The sequence below is a fragment of the Chiloscyllium plagiosum genome, unplaced genomic scaffold, assembly GCF_037043375.1.
Source record: "Chiloscyllium plagiosum isolate Xiang-an unplaced genomic scaffold, Cpla_swu_hap1 HiC_scaffold_3, whole genome shotgun sequence".
NCBI lineage: Eukaryota > Metazoa > Chordata > Chondrichthyes > Orectolobiformes > Hemiscylliidae > Chiloscyllium > Chiloscyllium plagiosum.
In genome coordinates this window covers 53,603,212-53,620,347 of record NW_028270141.1, presented here as the reverse complement: position 1 = coordinate 53,620,347, position 17,136 = coordinate 53,603,212, and the positions used below count along the sequence as shown (strand labels likewise).

Here is a 17,136-nt window from a genome sequence, read left to right as displayed (position 1 = left end):
TAAGAAATATATGTGACAAAATTGCAATCGTGTGAATCATGATTTTTCACAGCTCAAGAAATAAGAATTGTTCATTTGAATTGAAAAGTTGCTCATGTGTATCATTATTTTTAAAAAGGCAGCCTTCTCAGTTTAATAACATTTAATGCAAAGTTATTTGAATCTATAAGCAGAGACAGTATACATGAATGCTTAGACATCTATCACATTACCAAAGAGTTTCAGCATAGATGGCTGGGGCATATCCAACTGATCTAGTTGTGTTCTTATAAAAACTCATTGGCAAGCTAGATAGAAGAGGATTTATGAATTGTGTATATTTAGGCTTCCAGAAGTTTAGTAATGAAGTTTATATTCATTTAAACAAAGATTATAGGCAGATCAGATATGTCAACATTTATTGCTCATCCCTAGTTGCCCTGGTAGAGGTGATGGAGAACAACCTTGTTGAACTGCAGTGCTACAGAGCTAGGAAAGCCTAGCCTTTTCGGAATTCCAAGGGAATTCCAAAATTTTGATCCAGTATCAGTGAAATAAGTGTTTGTGAGATTATTAGAAATAAAGTAAAGGCAAACTTGTGCCATTGTTTGGTAATTAGTTGTGAGTAAGAAAACAAAGTAGTGTTGAAGAGAAAGCTAACTTAGTGATGAACTGTGGTAAATGGTACTCCCTAGACATCTATACTCAGTTTTTCTTCCTATTTATTGATTGTTTGGAAGAAGTGACATCTTGTACTTCAGGTGATACTATGATTGAAAGCAAAATATGTTGTATAGCTAGAAGCGGGAAGTCACAAAGAATGAGAGACAATCTATGAATGATAAATGCTGTTTAACATGGAGAAATGTGAGGTCATTCAGCTAAGATCCAAGAAGGACAAATAGTTTTGTTTGCAGTGAGAGATTACAGCAGCTATGTTAGAGCAAAGAAAATTAAATGTTCTCATTCACAAAACACTAAAAGCTGATGTATCAATCAGCTGATCCACAGAAATGCCTATGGAATTTTGATTTTTATTGGATGAGAGTACAAATATGAGGAATTCATGCTTCACTTGTCTGGATTGTTACATTTTGTGAAATGAACACCAAGAATAACATTTTACATTTATAACATATTTAATATGATAAAACATTCCAGTACATTTCACAGAGGCAAAATCAGGCACAAAAAAATTAAATCCAGAGTATTTTGGATGTTTGAAGTCTGAAATAGAAACTGAATACAGTGGAAGGTCATTGACCTGAAATGTTAACTTTGTTTCTCTGTCCCCAGATGGTGCCAGACCTACAGTGTTTCTCCAGCATTTTCAGTATTATTCCAGGTTTCCAGAAATGCCAATATTTTGCTTTTGTATGGCTATATCCTAGAGTGGGTTTCACATATCCTGCCATGATTCAGCCTTAATTATCTTACAAAGCTCACAACCAAGTTTTGCTTCTGATTATTTTGTGATGCATTCAAGTCCATCCTGCATTGGTGTAAAACTGATTGCATAACCAGCTTAAGAAAGAATTACATTTACTGAGGGAGCAATACTCATGAGATTACATTACTCATTATCAGGCTCAAACTTTATTTTAGTAACAAGCTTGGGTTTTGAAACCAGCACGAACCTGGACAAAATGATTATAATGTAAAACTTGCATGTTAGACAACAGCCATTATTGCTTATTGTTTAAGTTAAGTTTTTCAATTTTGTGAACATGTATGAAGATTAAAATCACTTTTAAGACATGTAGCTGGTTCATAAGCATATTTTGTCATTTATTTTGCCATGTTAGTACCATTAAATGCACATGACAAAGTACTTTAATCTTAGTTTCAATTTACAGTTTCATACCAACATGCTCCAGTTTCGGCCATATATCAACATGGACACATCATGTCACAAACTGAACACATGGATCATTGGGAATCATGATAAGACAAGTCACACTCCTTAAGTTAAATACGTCTAATTCCACTAGAGTATCTTTTGGTGCTCTAAGCCATCTTTGGAGGTCAACTCTTGCTTAGATATACAGGCAAATCCTTGGGAATGGAACTATGCATTGTGTTTGCACTAATGCACTTGCAGTGGTGGTAGTGAATGGAGCTCTGTGCTTGAGTGCATACAGCGGTTATCACTGATTGGCACAGATAACGTGCACTTTTGATCATATGTCACAACTTTATCCTTAGTCACTGCCCTCATTATTTCACCATTTTGTAGGTTCCAACAGAGAGGCAGAGGGCTTACCTTTAGATGTTTTCTCTTTGAATTCTAACTACAGCTGTCAATGTGCTACTAAATTGAAATAACTATAAATCCGTCCCTGGCAAACTGCAGACAAACAAAATAAAATCCAAAGCATGCCCTCTAGGTAATTTATAAACACAATCATTTCACAATATCTGCCTATAATCCTTCAGGCATTCAGCTAATTGTCATTCTATATCCTGGTGCGTTTAAAATATAAATCAGGTACAGCTGCAAGATTTGTTTTCGGGGTGAGGGCGGCATTGCTGCACTAAAGGGTTTTTCCCCATCAGATATGGGTTCATAGAAGTGGCTGTGAACAAAGATCGGAGAGTCCCGGTCTGCGGAAAGAACATTCCGGCTCTTTTGAAGTGGGATGCGTCAGACAATGCGATAAACCTGGAGGTTTTCTAATCGCACATTTTCTGCCTTGTGCCGTTGTCGGAGACTCTCTTAGAAGTTTCTATAGAGGGCGCAGATGTCACGCAAATACTATTGGTGCGTCCTGATTTTGTGAGGAAGGAACTAGAATAAAGTCCCAACCGCTTGAGGTGGGGGAATTGCCCGGCATAATGTATATAGCAAGCAGTGACTGATACGGGTGGATAGATAGAGAGATGGACAGATGTTATGGATAAGATAGATGGACAGATGTGATAGAAAGAAAGAAAAACAGACAGAGACACGCAGACAGATAGGCAGACTGTCGGGCAGACAGATGGATGGATAGTTGATAGATTTCTAACAACATTACGGATTGGAAATCGTGAACACGGCAACTGAAAGGCGAGTACTAAAGAGTACTAAGCAGGCGACGAACGATGCTGTTCAAACACTATGGTCTAACAACGGACATTTAAACGGCGAATTTGCACAGTAACTTCTGTTACCCTTTTTCTAAAAAAAAATCTTATGGGGAGTCGCCGGGTTTGCTAATAATAAACACCAGGAGAATGACAAATAAACAGCCGGCTCTGTGTGAACCATCGCAGCGTAAGCTCTTTATTGAACCATAGAGGGATGCCATTCTGCCCATCATGCCTGTACCGGGAAAGAGCGATTTTATTTATCCTGTTTTCCTGCTCTTTCACCATTGCCCTGCAATTATCCTCCTCAGCCATCTAATCAATTTCCTTTCGCAAGTTCCTGTTGAATCTGATTCCATTTAAGTAGAGCAGTCCAGAATTCCCCATCTTCTCTGTTCTCTCTCCATCTTTCCTCCATATCAGACTCCTACACTGCAATGTCCACCATTAAAGCGCCAACTGGAGTGTTCTTGCAAAAGCGGCCTGGTTAGGCGTCCAGGTGTTGAATTTTAGTCAGTGATTTTAGCAAATTTATAGTTTTGATAATAATTCTAAAGATGAAGCTCTGAGTCTTACAGTCTGGCAAATAGCAAAAAGCAGACGTTGCTGCAAAACTCAACAGATCTGGTAACATCTGTGGAGACAAAGCAGAGTTCACTTTTGTGGCCCAGTGACCCTTCTTCAGAACTCAAAGAAGAATGAAGTACTCTGAAGATGCTGCCAGACCTGCTAAGCATTCCCCCCTCCCCCCCCCCAGCAATTTCTGCGTTTGTTTCTGATTTCCAGCCTTTGCAGATTTGTTTTTTTGTTAAATATCAAGTCGAATTGTGAAGGGAGATAGAACAGATTTTTTAAAAAAAGTCAATTCGCTCTGCTGTGTCCAACACTCCCCTACATTCATTGTACAATTACAGATGCCAGTTTCCGCAGGATTGAGCACAATTGCCATTGTGGTGAAGTCGCTCTTTTAGCAGAACTAGACGATTAGCCTCAACTCGACTGCTGTTTTATATGGAGTTCTGGTCATTTTTCTTTTTTCGAGCATGAAGATTAATCTCTTGCGAAAGCTAACCCTCTTGACGGTCTAATCTTTGGTTTCATAATGTTAGGGCGCAAGAGAGACTACCCCCGCTTCTCCACAATTCAAACAGCCTCACTGGAAAAGCCCAGCAGGTCTGTCTTTGCAAGCTGTCAGCCCGGATACTCTAGTTATCGAAACCGAGAGGCTTTTGGTTTATAAAATAAACCCAAAAGCAACAAAGCCAATAGAACGGAGTAGCTTCATTTGCCGTCTTTATGTTAATGCAGATTCAACGTTAACCTTATCTTTTAATGCCAGGATTGCTAAAATTTTACAGCATTCAAATTGTAACCAAACGTGTTATTTTTAATTCTTGTTTCAAAGATGTTGTTTGCATTACCCATGTCGTTAGACCGTTGGAGGATTATTTCGTTTGCTTGATGTGGGGTGTTCTTCAAAACAATATAATAACAATAGAGCTCCAGTGTCCATTAGGCCATCAGACTCTCAGGCTAGCTAGCTCCCCACTGACAGTCAGCAAGCTGCAAATCATCAGAACAGCTATTCCCAGACGCATAACGTACCATTTGTTTATGAGTTTCACCTCTTGTCAATGCTACAACTTAGCAAGTAATAAAAAATATATGTATCCTTTTTTTTCCCCAAAAACAAACTCTTTTCGAGAAATGTATTTTATTGTATTGGAACTATATCAGCTGGGAGCTCAGCGTGCTGCAGCGGCCCAAACATACTCCTCGGCGCCTGAGATTTCACCAATGATGAAGTCTGATGCTATTGTTAACTCTTTGCATTCCTCATCCCTTCTGACCTATTCGAGAAGGACCGGAGTCGGTGGAACGTGAGGAAAATGATTTTAAGAAGGGAATTGGAATTCCACCTCCCACACCAGGTTTCTCTTGGAGGACCGACAGGCAATGTATACAGTCAAAGAATTGTTCTGTCTTCAGTAGTGATGGAGTCGGTCAGGGTCTTAATGAACAAGATTACGGCACAACCCCCCTGGGCAAACTGATGGAAACCTCTTGCCTCATTCCCTAACATCAGTGTGCATAAGAGTTTTGTTTTATCAATAGTAAAGACTATTATTCCTGATTCTAGCTTTGCGCCACTCTACGTTATGGATGTCAAATTCTCAATTTGTTAAATTCTCAATTGAGGAAAGGGCTTGTTTGTTTTTCCTTTATCAATTTGGTTAATGTTCCTGAATGTATGTTGACGAGGTCCCCCGGTACAACTTATTTACAAGGACAAGCGAGCTGAAAGCTGCATTGACTTGTGTCTTCCCGCGCGTTAATTCCAAACGCTGACAGATATGTGGGATTGTTTAACATTGATTCTGAGACGGTCTTTATTACAAAAGGGAGAAGGGACACAGAACAGTCCTGCCTCTCAAATAATATCACTTCTGATCTGACACAATTATGCTGTATGTCGAATCTGTAAATATTTGTTTGCGTTACTCACTCAACAGCCTCTGCCACGCAGACTGCATACAGTAGCACGGATGCCAATATGAAGTTAAGTACTGCATTTAAGTGGCTACTGTTTACGCATGGTCCCAAATTTAGAATCTTTCCATCCCTTTGGGAATGTATATCGCATCCTTAGTCCCTGTACTTCTGTTTGCAATGTGGGGACTGTATAAGTTTTTTTTAAAATGATTTTTGTCTTTGGGGATTCCTTGCTCCGATATGTAAATGACGTCATGGAGTCCAATAGCGCAATGTGGAAGGCGAGAGAGCCACAGAATCACCCCCACCATCCTCCCGGCCCGGACCGTCTCTTTGCAAAAGCTGCCGACACAGTCAGGAAACCCAACTTGCAGTTTCTTCCAATGTTTGAGAATTGAACCTAAAAATGTCACCAGCTCCTCCAGGCTATTGTTTGAACGATATTGGAAATGTGCTAACCCTTTCTCATCACAACAGTATTTTTTTTTAAATCAAATGTGACTTTAGACAATACTAGCTCAAAAAACAACTGGAGCAATTATAATTATATTTAATTTCTATGGTTGGCGCCTCATTTTTTAAAAAAATGTTTTGGCTGTATAAGAGATTAAATTCTGAACACCTACCTTTCCTGGGGGTCCGTTTGCCCTCCGTCAGATTGCAAGTGTGAGTCGTGTGGAGTCGAGCAGAGAGGCAGCCTTCGGTGTCTGCATTCAGAGGTAGAACCATGTCGAGACTTTCCACGCCGGTCAGCACATCCTGCTGACAATTACATTTCGCGTCCAGCAGCCCACAGGAGCTGGTCTCCGTCTCCCCTTTGCCTCCTCCTCCTCCTTCTGTGTTCCCGGCACTTTCGACCTGCCCCCCGGCCTTCAGGCAGCTGTCCAGCCAGCCACACAGTACCCGACAGCCGAACTGGCTCGGGCTCACCTTGTTCAACACCAGAAACTCAAAAGGCGGCCGGCCACTTGGCCCGTCGCCGCGGGGCTGGCCCAGGCGCTGCAGCTGGATGAAATTCTTGCCCAGCTCCAGGAAGACGAAGAGACTCCTGGCCTGGCACAAGTGCACGACAGATCGGTTGCGCCTCAGCAGGTCCCGTATCTTGTCGGGTGAGTAATGGTCGAACTGATAGACCCAGAGGGAGAAACCGGCACAGAGCTGGTCCCTTTTGGAGAATTTCAGGTAGATGGTGTACTTGGTGGGATCTGGGTTCTCCAGGGTCCAAGTGCAGTTAGTGGAGTTTGGGGGAAAGAGCTCGTTGAGCGAATACGATCCGTAGATTACTCCTTTAACGAAACTGGAGCATAAGTCCTGGGCAACGTGAAATCCAACCATAGTCAGAAGATGGGTTACAAACACATAAGTCCTCAGGTCACCAACGGTCTTCATCCTATGACATTTGGCCTGGAGAGGGTTGGGAGTGGGTTTTGGGGACGGGGCGAGAGATAAAAATGCAAGTGACACTAATGGAGTAGACAACACGAAGCGCCTTTACACACAGGTGAGAGCCGATCTTAACTCCAAGCAAGCGGGATTGGTAAACCATTGAAACAACGGCTTGGATTTAAGCAAAGCTTTCTCTTTGTCGACAGGAAGATTAGCCAAATACCGCCGCCATGCGGATAATATCCCAGTATCTGTGTTCTAAGCGGTACGGGAAGAGCCGAAAAGCTAATTAAATCAGTTATACCTTCCACACACACACACAAAAAATCGACATTTAATCCTGAAATGTCGCCCACAAAAGCCAACACACCAGTCGGGAGAACTGAACAGAGGACAGAAATATATACTGAATATATGCAAAGAAAAAATACAGGCATCGGCCCGGGTTGATCAATAACCACATTTTAATGAAGTGTTTCTCGCAACCTGAAATCATTAGATACATTATCAACGTTCTTTTTTTTACAGCCAGCGTGGCTGTTTAACATTTATTAAAGGTGATTTTCTCACAGCTTCGAGGCAGCAGTGGTTAGCTGGTTATATCTTGTTTCCTGGTCCATTGTTATGATTGCAGTGGGTGTCATGCTAAGAAATGATACCGAGAGAGAAAAAAACTTTTTATCTTCCAGTTGTCAGTCACTCCCTCGAACAAGGTAAATTGTAAAGAGATGCCGCCTTGTATAATCTGACCAGGAAGAGTATTTAAATATCAGGTATTTGATAATACGACCTGGGTTCTTTTTGAGTTTATTCATTGAGTTGTTAAAAGCTGCTGTTTAATGTAAAAAAAAACTACCCCCAACGTATTTTGAAATGAAAACACAGACATTTCCAGATCAGAAAAAAAAAGACAATGTGACTTCAGATTGCGACCGGGAGCTCCTTCCTGAGCAATGGTGCAGTTCCTGATCTCGACTTTATGCTTTATTTTTCCAAATCATTTCTTCACACTCAGCGCATACACAATGTGTGCACACACACAAATCCCAGTCAGGTACAATGGAATTTGATGTTTTAAAATAGTAAGCAGTTATTTTGGTGAACGAACCATTCCCCGCATGACCGCATTAGATATAGAAGATGTTGCCGTGTCCGTAATACAGCCAGGAGATGCAAAAGGAAACCCGAGATGAAGTGCCCCTAATGTGCAAAAGAGAAAAACAGTCCCCTCCATACTGTGATTCCCACAACTTAGTATGAAGTAGACGCCAATTCAGAATGCTGGTACTTGGCACAACACACCACCCCCTCCCTATTTAACCTACCTTCCAAATTCACCTCCGCCCGCCCGCCTCGACCCCCCCCCCCCTCCCCCCGTCTCACTTGGCAGGGCATGAGAAGTTTATCTTTTTCGATCTAATGAAGTCTTCGCATTACCCACCGGAACGCCAATGATATAATCATGGGAGAGAGAGAGAGCAAAAGAGAGAGACCCCTAGAACACTCTCCCTGAGCTGGAGACAACACAAGACATCTCAAGATTGGGACGCGTCATGCTAACAATACACAAAAGGAGCATTGGGGTGCGTCGATAGAGTCGATTTCCCTCCTCAATAACTACAATGAAATGGATTTGCTCACTAGTAAGATTTCTGAGATTCACCTTAGTTAACAACTCCTTATTGAAGCACACACTAGCCATCGCCTCTTACCAATCGGAAGACAAAACGAGCCTGATCGAGACCCAGCAGCTTGTTTGGACAGAGCTGGAGTTCGCAAGCTCGCGGAGATTAATTCTATTTTAACTCACATCAGGATTTCACAAAGCTGCAGACACTGCTGCAAATCCCGAGCAGCTATCCCGTCTCTTCACAAGCTTGTTCAATACTAACTCTGCGTTAACTGGTGCAAGTTATAATGCGTCTGATGAACACGACGCCTTCCGAAACGAGGAGGTTGGGGTTTACTTATAATTGGGCCCCCACGCAATGCGTCCATTCATTGTGGGGAGCCTGTTAAACAGAAGAGCGCTGGAAGGGTCGCTCTTTACTGTCTCGAATCCCGGCAGAACTGATGCAGAGCTACACCCCGGCTCTATCCCCACTCCCCCCCCCCCCAACCCGTCGCCAGCTCTTGTGTGGTCGCTGTGAAATGACAGTGAAACTGAGAGATGCCACACCATCGTTCACAGCTACCCCAGCTAGACCGGACCACCGATTGCGAAGCGGGCACCTCGTCACTGCTCCCCATAACATGCACACGCAAACACACACGCACTTATCCCGGCTTTTGTGTTCACTTTCATTAACTCAAAACATCAGGTGTCTTAGTAAATAAAATACAATCCTCCTAAGGTTGAGCAAACCAAACCACTGTAAAAAATAATGCAACTCATTTGAGAAGCCAATGTTTAATGTGATGGATATGTGTATATAAGGATGTCTGTATATGAGTGCGTGTCTGTGGATGTGTGCGGATGGAGTGTGTGGACATGTATGCGTGGATGTAAGTGTGTAGATATGTATGTGTGTGGATATACATATGAGTGTGGATGTGTGTGTGGATATGTGTGTGTTTGAACATCTGCATGTGCGGAAACCCAAAAGAACTGCGGACGCTGGAAAAGCTCAGTAGGTCTATGGAGCGAAACTAGAGTTAACGTTTCAGATCCAGTGACCCTTCTTCAGAAATGTATGTGTATGTGTGGATTTGTTTGCATGTGGATATGTGTGTGTGTGTGTGTGGATATGTCTGTGAAGACAATTGTGTGTGTAAATGTGGATGTGTAAGAGAATTAATGTGTATGGATATGTATATGTGTAATTGTGTGTGGGTGTACAGAGAATTAATGTGTGTGAATATGTATGTGTGTCTGAATGTGAGTGTGATGTGTATAAATGAAATAATAGTGGGCATACAGTATAGAAAGAGGCCTTTCAGCCCACAATTTCTTCACCAAACATCCACTTGTTCTAAACACATCTTCAAGCCCTTGGCCCATAGCCTTTATGCTGTGGTGTTTCGAGTGCTCATCTAAACAGTCCTCAGGTGTTTTGAGGGTACCCAACTTTACCACCCTTTCAGGCAGGGTGTTCCAGGTGCGCACAATCTTCTATGTGAAAACAAAAATTCTCAAATCTATTCTAAACCTTCTGCTCATTCCTTAACATGGTATTCTCTGGTTATTAATATCTCCACTAAGGGGAATAGTTTCTCCCCGTCTGCCCTGCATATGTCCTTCAAAGCTTTGTACACCTCAATCAGATCACCCTCCATCATGCCCCAAATCTCAGCCTATTCTGCACTAAGTATATTAATGTGTCTCTCTATGTGAGAGAGTGTGCGTTTGTGCATGTGTTCGTATGAATGTATATGGGCAAGTGTATCAATGCGCGTGAGAAAATGTGTGAGAGTATATGAATGTGTGAGGGTGGATGAGAGTATGTGAATGTGAGTGTGCGTGAGCATGTGTGTATGAATTTGTGTAAATATGCGTGTGTGAATCTATGTGTAAGTGTGAACATATGAAGGGTATGTGCATGTGTGTGAATGTTTGTGAATGTGTGTACGGATGTAGGGGTGAGTGTACTTGTGAATATGTGTATGTGCTCACGTGTGTGTGTGAGTAGATGTGTGTTCTGTATACGAATGAAGGGAAAGTACCCAGTGAAAGACATTCAGATAAGTTTAGATATTTAAGAAAAACTGCAATCGTGGCGCCCATCAGTGTTAAACATAGACGGCGCCCTAACACCGCTCTCCAGTCAAATTGTGCTGAATGCTGAAAAAGCCCCCCACCACACACACACACACACACATACAGTATACACACATACAGGTTCACTTCCATCACAACTTCCTCGACAAACAGTCCTAACATTCGCCCATTCTGCTCGCAACAGCTTACTGCTCCAGCTCTCTGCGGAAGGCGTTTAGCCTAGAGATGGTTAATCATTTTGTTTTTTTTTCAAGAAAGCAGCAACAGTTTCCGAGCCTTCCCTCGTCTCGTTCGCGTGGATCAGGGATTGACTGACTCTAGTCTCATCTCTCGACCTGTTTACTACCCGGTTCGGAGATGCTGAGAAGGTGGCTTGTCCCTTACCTTGCAATCCGATCGTGCGGCTATTGCTGTCCGGTGCTAACACACATGTCCATTATGGAGTGAGAAGCTTCCAGTCCTCTCATCGAACTCTTCCCATTTTACCTTGAAATGCAAACAGCAGCGAGAGGCGAGCCTTCAGAAAACAATCCAACTCCTGAATGCAGCTTCGCATCTGTGTCGAGTGTGGAGGGGCTCCTTCTCCTCTCTCTTCGCCAGCCCACTTTCAGAAGAAACCGTGGCAATCCAACCGGACGGCGTAGAAGATTTTCGAAGCGAGGGGAAGAGGGGGAAATGACATACATAGAAATTGAAAATAAAAATCGGGAAAAAAAGATGAAAAAGAAAGGGGAAAGAGAGCCAGCGAGAGAGAAGAGGCTATTGAGATTGGTTTGCTACAGAAATCGACTCGAAACTGTAACGGCGCACATCCTTTGGTTCCTGAAGGGAGGGGGCGGAGGAGGGAGGGAGAGGGCTCTGTGTGTGTGTGTGTGTGTGTGCGTGTTGCTGGTGATTGCGAAGAGTGGTCGAGGCTTTGGTTAAGAACTAGGGACCAGAGGAGAGCTCCTCCGGGACGCACATGCGATTGTACGTTAGCTTTGGTGGGTTCAGCCACGTCTCCACGTTTGACAGCGCGTCTCAGAAGGATTTTTTTTTACAGCCTCATTGGTGCCAGCCAAAAGTGGGTAGCCCTGGGGAGCGTTGGGAATGGAGAGAGAGAGAGAGGTTGAGAAAGGAGAGGTGGGCATAAAACTCTTCCTTGTTCTTTTACAAAAAAAAATCCTTTAAATTTTCAACTCCATCATTCTCGCGAACGCAAGGACTTGAAGATGGAGTGAGCACTTGCTGCAGAGGTTCTCTATCTGGCTGGGTGGCAGAAGCACGGGAGGACGCCAGAACTCCCCACTGCCTCCCAAATAACTGGGCCGTTGATCTTGGTGAAGATCCCGGTCGTTGGAGACAGTCGCTGGCCAGGAACACAAGACGGGGCGAGAGCACCCCCTAAAGAGAAGGATTAAGGCAGAGAGACAGTCGCGTGGTAAACATGCCCCGAGAGTTTCAGAGACTGGTCCCCGGGCAAGGGAGAATATCCAGTTCACCCTGGATCGGGACACAGGGGACGGAGGGCTGGGGTGGGGGAGGAGGCGGATATACGCTGAGTTTCTGAAAAGGGACTGTCTAGTGATGGGGGATGGGAGGGGGAGTGGTTGGGGGTGGGGGGCGCGGTGTAGGCTCGGCCTCTTCCAAATGGCATGGGGACATTGTCGCCTTCACTGGTTCCATGCGATGGACAAACACGAGATTAAATCCACCCCCAGAATCGAAGAGAGATACACACACAGACAAACGGAGACAGGGAGAAGGCAGCAGAACCGCGGCGCTGTCATTATCAGCAACAGAAAGTGCCAGCGGCTGCAAGCGCATCCCTTACCTTTTACTGACAGATTACACGTTGTTTGCTTTTATAGGGCATGGTGAACACACACAGACCTAGCGAAGGCAAACACAAACACAGACATTCATCCCAATGTGTTATTGGAGAACCGCAGAACATCATCGACAGGAAAGACAGGGACAGCCCTACTCACAACATGCACCGAGCAGCAGTTTAATGTTCCCGTCTTCCTTGTAAAATATACATCCATGTAGAGTACGTGGCTGGCACCGTCACTGATCCCGGAGCAAGAGGATGTCTTCAGTAAAAGGGTAAGAACCAGCAACTGACTCATCTCCCGTTAAAGAGATCACCAGATCCATGCATGCGGTCGCTAGTTTGAGAGCTGACAAGACAGTACTGTCTTCGACTGCCTGAACTGGCAACATCAACCAGCAGAAGATTGACCGGGCCTGAGCACTGTATGAATGTGTATGTGTGTGTGTGTTATAACTTTGCAAATTAGACAGAACCAGCCATGGAACCAGGTCCCCGGGCATTAACAGTGCGCAGAAACCTTGGCTGCAATCCGGCTAGGTCAAGTATTAAATCCCAGTCACTCTGCTCACCAATCCTCTTTCGTTTTCACTTTAAACCGAGTTTATGGCAGATCTCTCTCTCTCTCTCCTCCCTCACACCCCCACCCCCACCCCCACAGCAATCGCTTTAATTCTGCTCAAATTGTTTCGAGTCTGCAGCCAGTCGTTCGCGAATTACTAAATTATGGAAAAGACAACTCGTTGTGTAAAACAAGAGCAAAAAATTCCAAACATACACTGTCTGTAATGCAATTCTTTTTTTAAATGTAAATGAGTACGCTTCTTTGTGAGGCGAGAGCGGGGTTGATATGGAAAATGGGGGTTACCGAATTGGGACATGATTTAGAAGCACCCTTGAGACTGTTCCCTGGTGCCAAAATTCAGTGTAAGCGACACGAGAGAGGTAATTCAATACAAATCCCCCCACCCCGTGCCTAGAACTGCGTCCCTTACTTCTGCTGGATCAGACCGTAACTGTCAGCTCTCCTGTGTTCACAAGAGTCCCCTGTCGCTTTTCATTTTTTCTCAATTTAACTTTGCTACTTATGGTGGTGTTGCATAGTCATCCACAGGCGTTAATAGCATTGTATTTGCAGCGGAGAAACAGGCCGTTTGGCCCAATAGGGTCATGCTGTCCATGCTGCGAGTTCTGAAAAAGCCCAGTCACACAATGTTCATCAGACTTGTCAATCAGCCAAGGGTCGTGCTGTCCTATCTCCTTCCTGCCCTGGTTCTTTCAATCTGTAATCCTTTACTTATAAATCTTAAAGTTATACCTGGATCTGAGTAAAGATATTTCTCCCGAATTTCCTAATAGTCATAACTGAGATTTCTGACCCAGATGTCCTTCTGGAACATTGTCCTTATGTTTATCTTATCAAACCCTTTCACTGTTTTAGCCTTGTGCTTTCTAGCTTACAGAGCAGCCAGTATGTGCAGTCTTTACCATCAATGAAGTTGACACATTTTGCATTTCCTATTGGGGATTTTCTTGCCCAAATGATATCAGCATCTTAGCAATTATTTGTGTCATTTGTCAAGACTTTAGCAGAAACCTCCACTGTGTCTACTGCCCTCTCCCTTGGGAAGGAGTTAATAGCAGTGTTGTCTGTGAAATAAACCATCGGCCTTCCTCACTGTCCTGTTGTAGTTGGATAGTTACCTGTCATGATTTCTCATTCCGCTGCTGCACTGTCACTTCCCTCCTATTTCTCACTCACGTGAACCAGCAGAAGGTTCCCTTGACCAGAACATCTGAAAGCACTGTGTCCATTTTCACATGCATAATGATAACATCCAGTTTCTCCCCCGTTCTGCACCCTTCTTTTGACCCTTCCGCGACAGGAAAATTGTCAAGCTTACTCATCTGACTTCCAGTACCGATCCAGATGGAATTCTCTCCTGTTTACGACTAGGAAGACTGAAGCCTTCGGTGCTAGTCACAAGCTGTTTCCTCACTCTCAACCTATCTCTCTCCCTAGCAGCGACTTGGTGCTGAAGCAAACTGTTTGCGATTTTGAATTGAGCTTCCTATAACTGTACCAGCACTAAAAGAAGGCCTACTTCAGTCTTTGTGATATCAGACTCCCCTGCTACACAGCTTACTTGCTGTTGACTCATGATCCATGCTTGTGTTACTTTACCATTTTCGTCGATCTTTCAAGTGCACGCCTGCACACTGCCCAATTGTGACCTAACTTCACTGGATCCGAAACATCAGCTCGGATTTCTCTCCACAGATGCTGCCAGCCCAGCTGATATCTTCCAGCAATTTATTTTCGTTTCTGATTTTCAGCATCCGCAGTTCTTTCTTTTTTTTGCCCAATGTTTCGAATTCTCTCCCTCAACATGCTTGTCCCTGGTCCCCAAGACGCTCTTTGAAACCTCAAAACAGACAGTGCTGGAGACATTTGTGGACAGAGAAACAGTTAACGTTTCGACTCCGATGATCCCTTTTCAGAACTGGACTGGAAATCTTAACGTTGTTTTCTCTCCACAGATACTGCCAGACCTGTTGAGTTTCTCCTGCATTTCTTTTTCTGTGTGCTTCAGGTTTCTAGATCCTCACTGTTTTTGTTTTAGTTTAGTGCCTTTTAATACCTGCCATTTTGTTCAAAATTTGGTAACTCCTAAATGTAGCTCCGGAGTCTGTTTTGTTCCGTAACATGCCTGTGACGTAGCCAAGGTCTCCATTACAACATTTTTGCTATGCAAATAAAAATTGTTATTGCTCACTTGTACCTGCTCTGAATTTAGTGTTGATATCGTCATTCAGTTGTAAACCAAACCATCTACTGCACTGATTTCTTGTGTAAAATTTCTAATACCATGTAATAACTCTAACATGTTACAAGAGGAAGCCTATTCCAGAGAGTGTTTCCAAATACTCAATGGAATAGTGATCAGTTGAAACGAGTTAGTGTGGGGAATAAGACAGTCTTCAGAATTAAAGCATATCAAAATCTAAGGCAATAAATTCTTCCTTTTTTGAGTGGAATATAAGGTTGGATTTTTGCACAAACGATAGCCCAAAACAAAATGACCATTGCTCACAACTTTTTTATAGTGGTGTAGCTTTTACGCAATAATCTGACTGGAGTCAGAGGAAAGGCAGTCCTCCTCACCTTAATAATGATCATTTAACATTTTCCGGGGCGTTGACTTCTCAGCTGCGAGTTCTGAAAAAGCTCAGTCACGCAATGTTCATCAGGCTTGTCAACCAGCCAAGTAACCAGTATATAAAAATAACGTTTAACTGACTCCCCATTGCATTCAGCATCGGCGTCGCGCGTAGCAATACTGAAGCAGCAGCGAATGGAACACAATAATTGGATTGTGTTACTTGTGAGGGGATCCACATAAAATTATCTGAGGATTGCTGAGCTGTGCTACAAGTGACGCTTGTGCTAGTTTCTAACATTGACTATGAAGACAAAAAGAGAATCTAAACAAAATAATGCATCTTTAAAGTAGCTGTTGGTAAGACCAACAATGTCTTGGAAGTGACAGGACAAGTTAGACAGGATAGTGACCACAATTCGGTTGGTTTCAGTATGATTATGGAAAATGCATAGCAATAAATCAGGGGTGAAGTCTATAAACAGGGAAAAGCAAATTTGACAAAGCTGGGAACTAATTTGGCTGAGGTGGACTGGACAGGACTGTAAAGGGCGGCATTGTAGCACAGTGGTTAGCACTGCTGCTTCACAGCGCCAGAGACCCGGGTTCAATTCCCGCCTCAGGCGACTCTCTGTGTGGAGTTTGCACATTCTCCCCGTGTCTGCGTGGGTTTCCTCCGGGTGCTCCGGTTTCCTCCCACAATCCAAAAATGTGCAGGTTAGGTGAATTGGCCATGCTGAATTGCCCGTAGTGTTAGGGGCAGGGGTACATGTAAGGGAATGGGTCTGGGTGGGTTACGCTTCGGCGGGTCAGTGTGGACTTGTTGGGCCGAAGGGCCTGTTTCCACACTGTAAGTAATCTAATCTAATCTAAAAAAGGTGGACTCCATGGTAAACCAGTGGGAGTTACTAAAACTGAGATCCTAGGGCACAAATGTTCCCTCCAAAAATATGAAAGATTCTGCCAAATTTAGACATCCATGATTGCCTATAAAATATAATGGTAGATTGAACAGAAGGTGGGAAGGTGGGACCTGTACATGAAGGACGGGTTGCACCTGAACTGGAAGGGGACCAATGTCCTGTTCGAGTTCTGCAGGAGGAACAAGCAACTGCCGTAGCATCCATATCCCACTTATCTGAACGCCCACAAAATACTAAACAAGAAAGCTTAATTCAATTGTTATAAAATCAAGCAATAAACTTATATTCAAGAAAGGAAGTTTAGAAATGAGCAGTACCTTATTAAGTTGGTTAGAGGAGGAGGGCGGTGTTCCAGTTGGCACATTAGGTTTACCTTACATGAGGATCAATGTTCGGCACAACATCGTGGGCTGAAGGGCCTGTTCTGTGCTATGTTCTAAAATAAAGTTTATAGTCCAAAACCTTAACACTGCAGATAGTCCAGAGGAATAAAGAAAGTACAGTGGTAAAGTTAAAAAAGAAATAAGGAAATCAATGAGAGGGTATGAAAAGTATCAGCAAACAAGATAAACTAAACCCAAAAATGTTTTGCCA

The 17,136-nt window shown here is 43.4% G+C and overlaps 1 protein-coding gene across 13 annotated transcripts in view; it reads right to left on the bottom strand.

The window, feature by feature from the left end:
* The window catches only part of adgrb3 (adhesion G protein-coupled receptor B3), an 858,467-nt gene extending 844,119 nt beyond the window's left edge, over positions 1-14,348 (bottom strand). For 9 of the 13 annotated variants that reach the window (XM_087979341.1, XM_087979352.1, XM_087979359.1 and 6 more), the window contains exons 1-2: positions 12,616-14,348; positions 6,168-6,945 (exon numbers count right to left, since the gene is read on the bottom strand). In XM_087979341.1, coding sequence (XP_087835467.1) covers positions 6,168-6,945; positions 12,616-12,756 — 919 coding nt within the window. In that variant the 5' untranslated portion in view covers positions 12,757-14,348. The other 4 variants (XM_043681622.2, XM_043681628.2, XM_043681636.2 and 1 more) reach the window with 4 other exon arrangements.
* Positions 14,349-17,136: the final 2,788 nt, after the last annotated feature.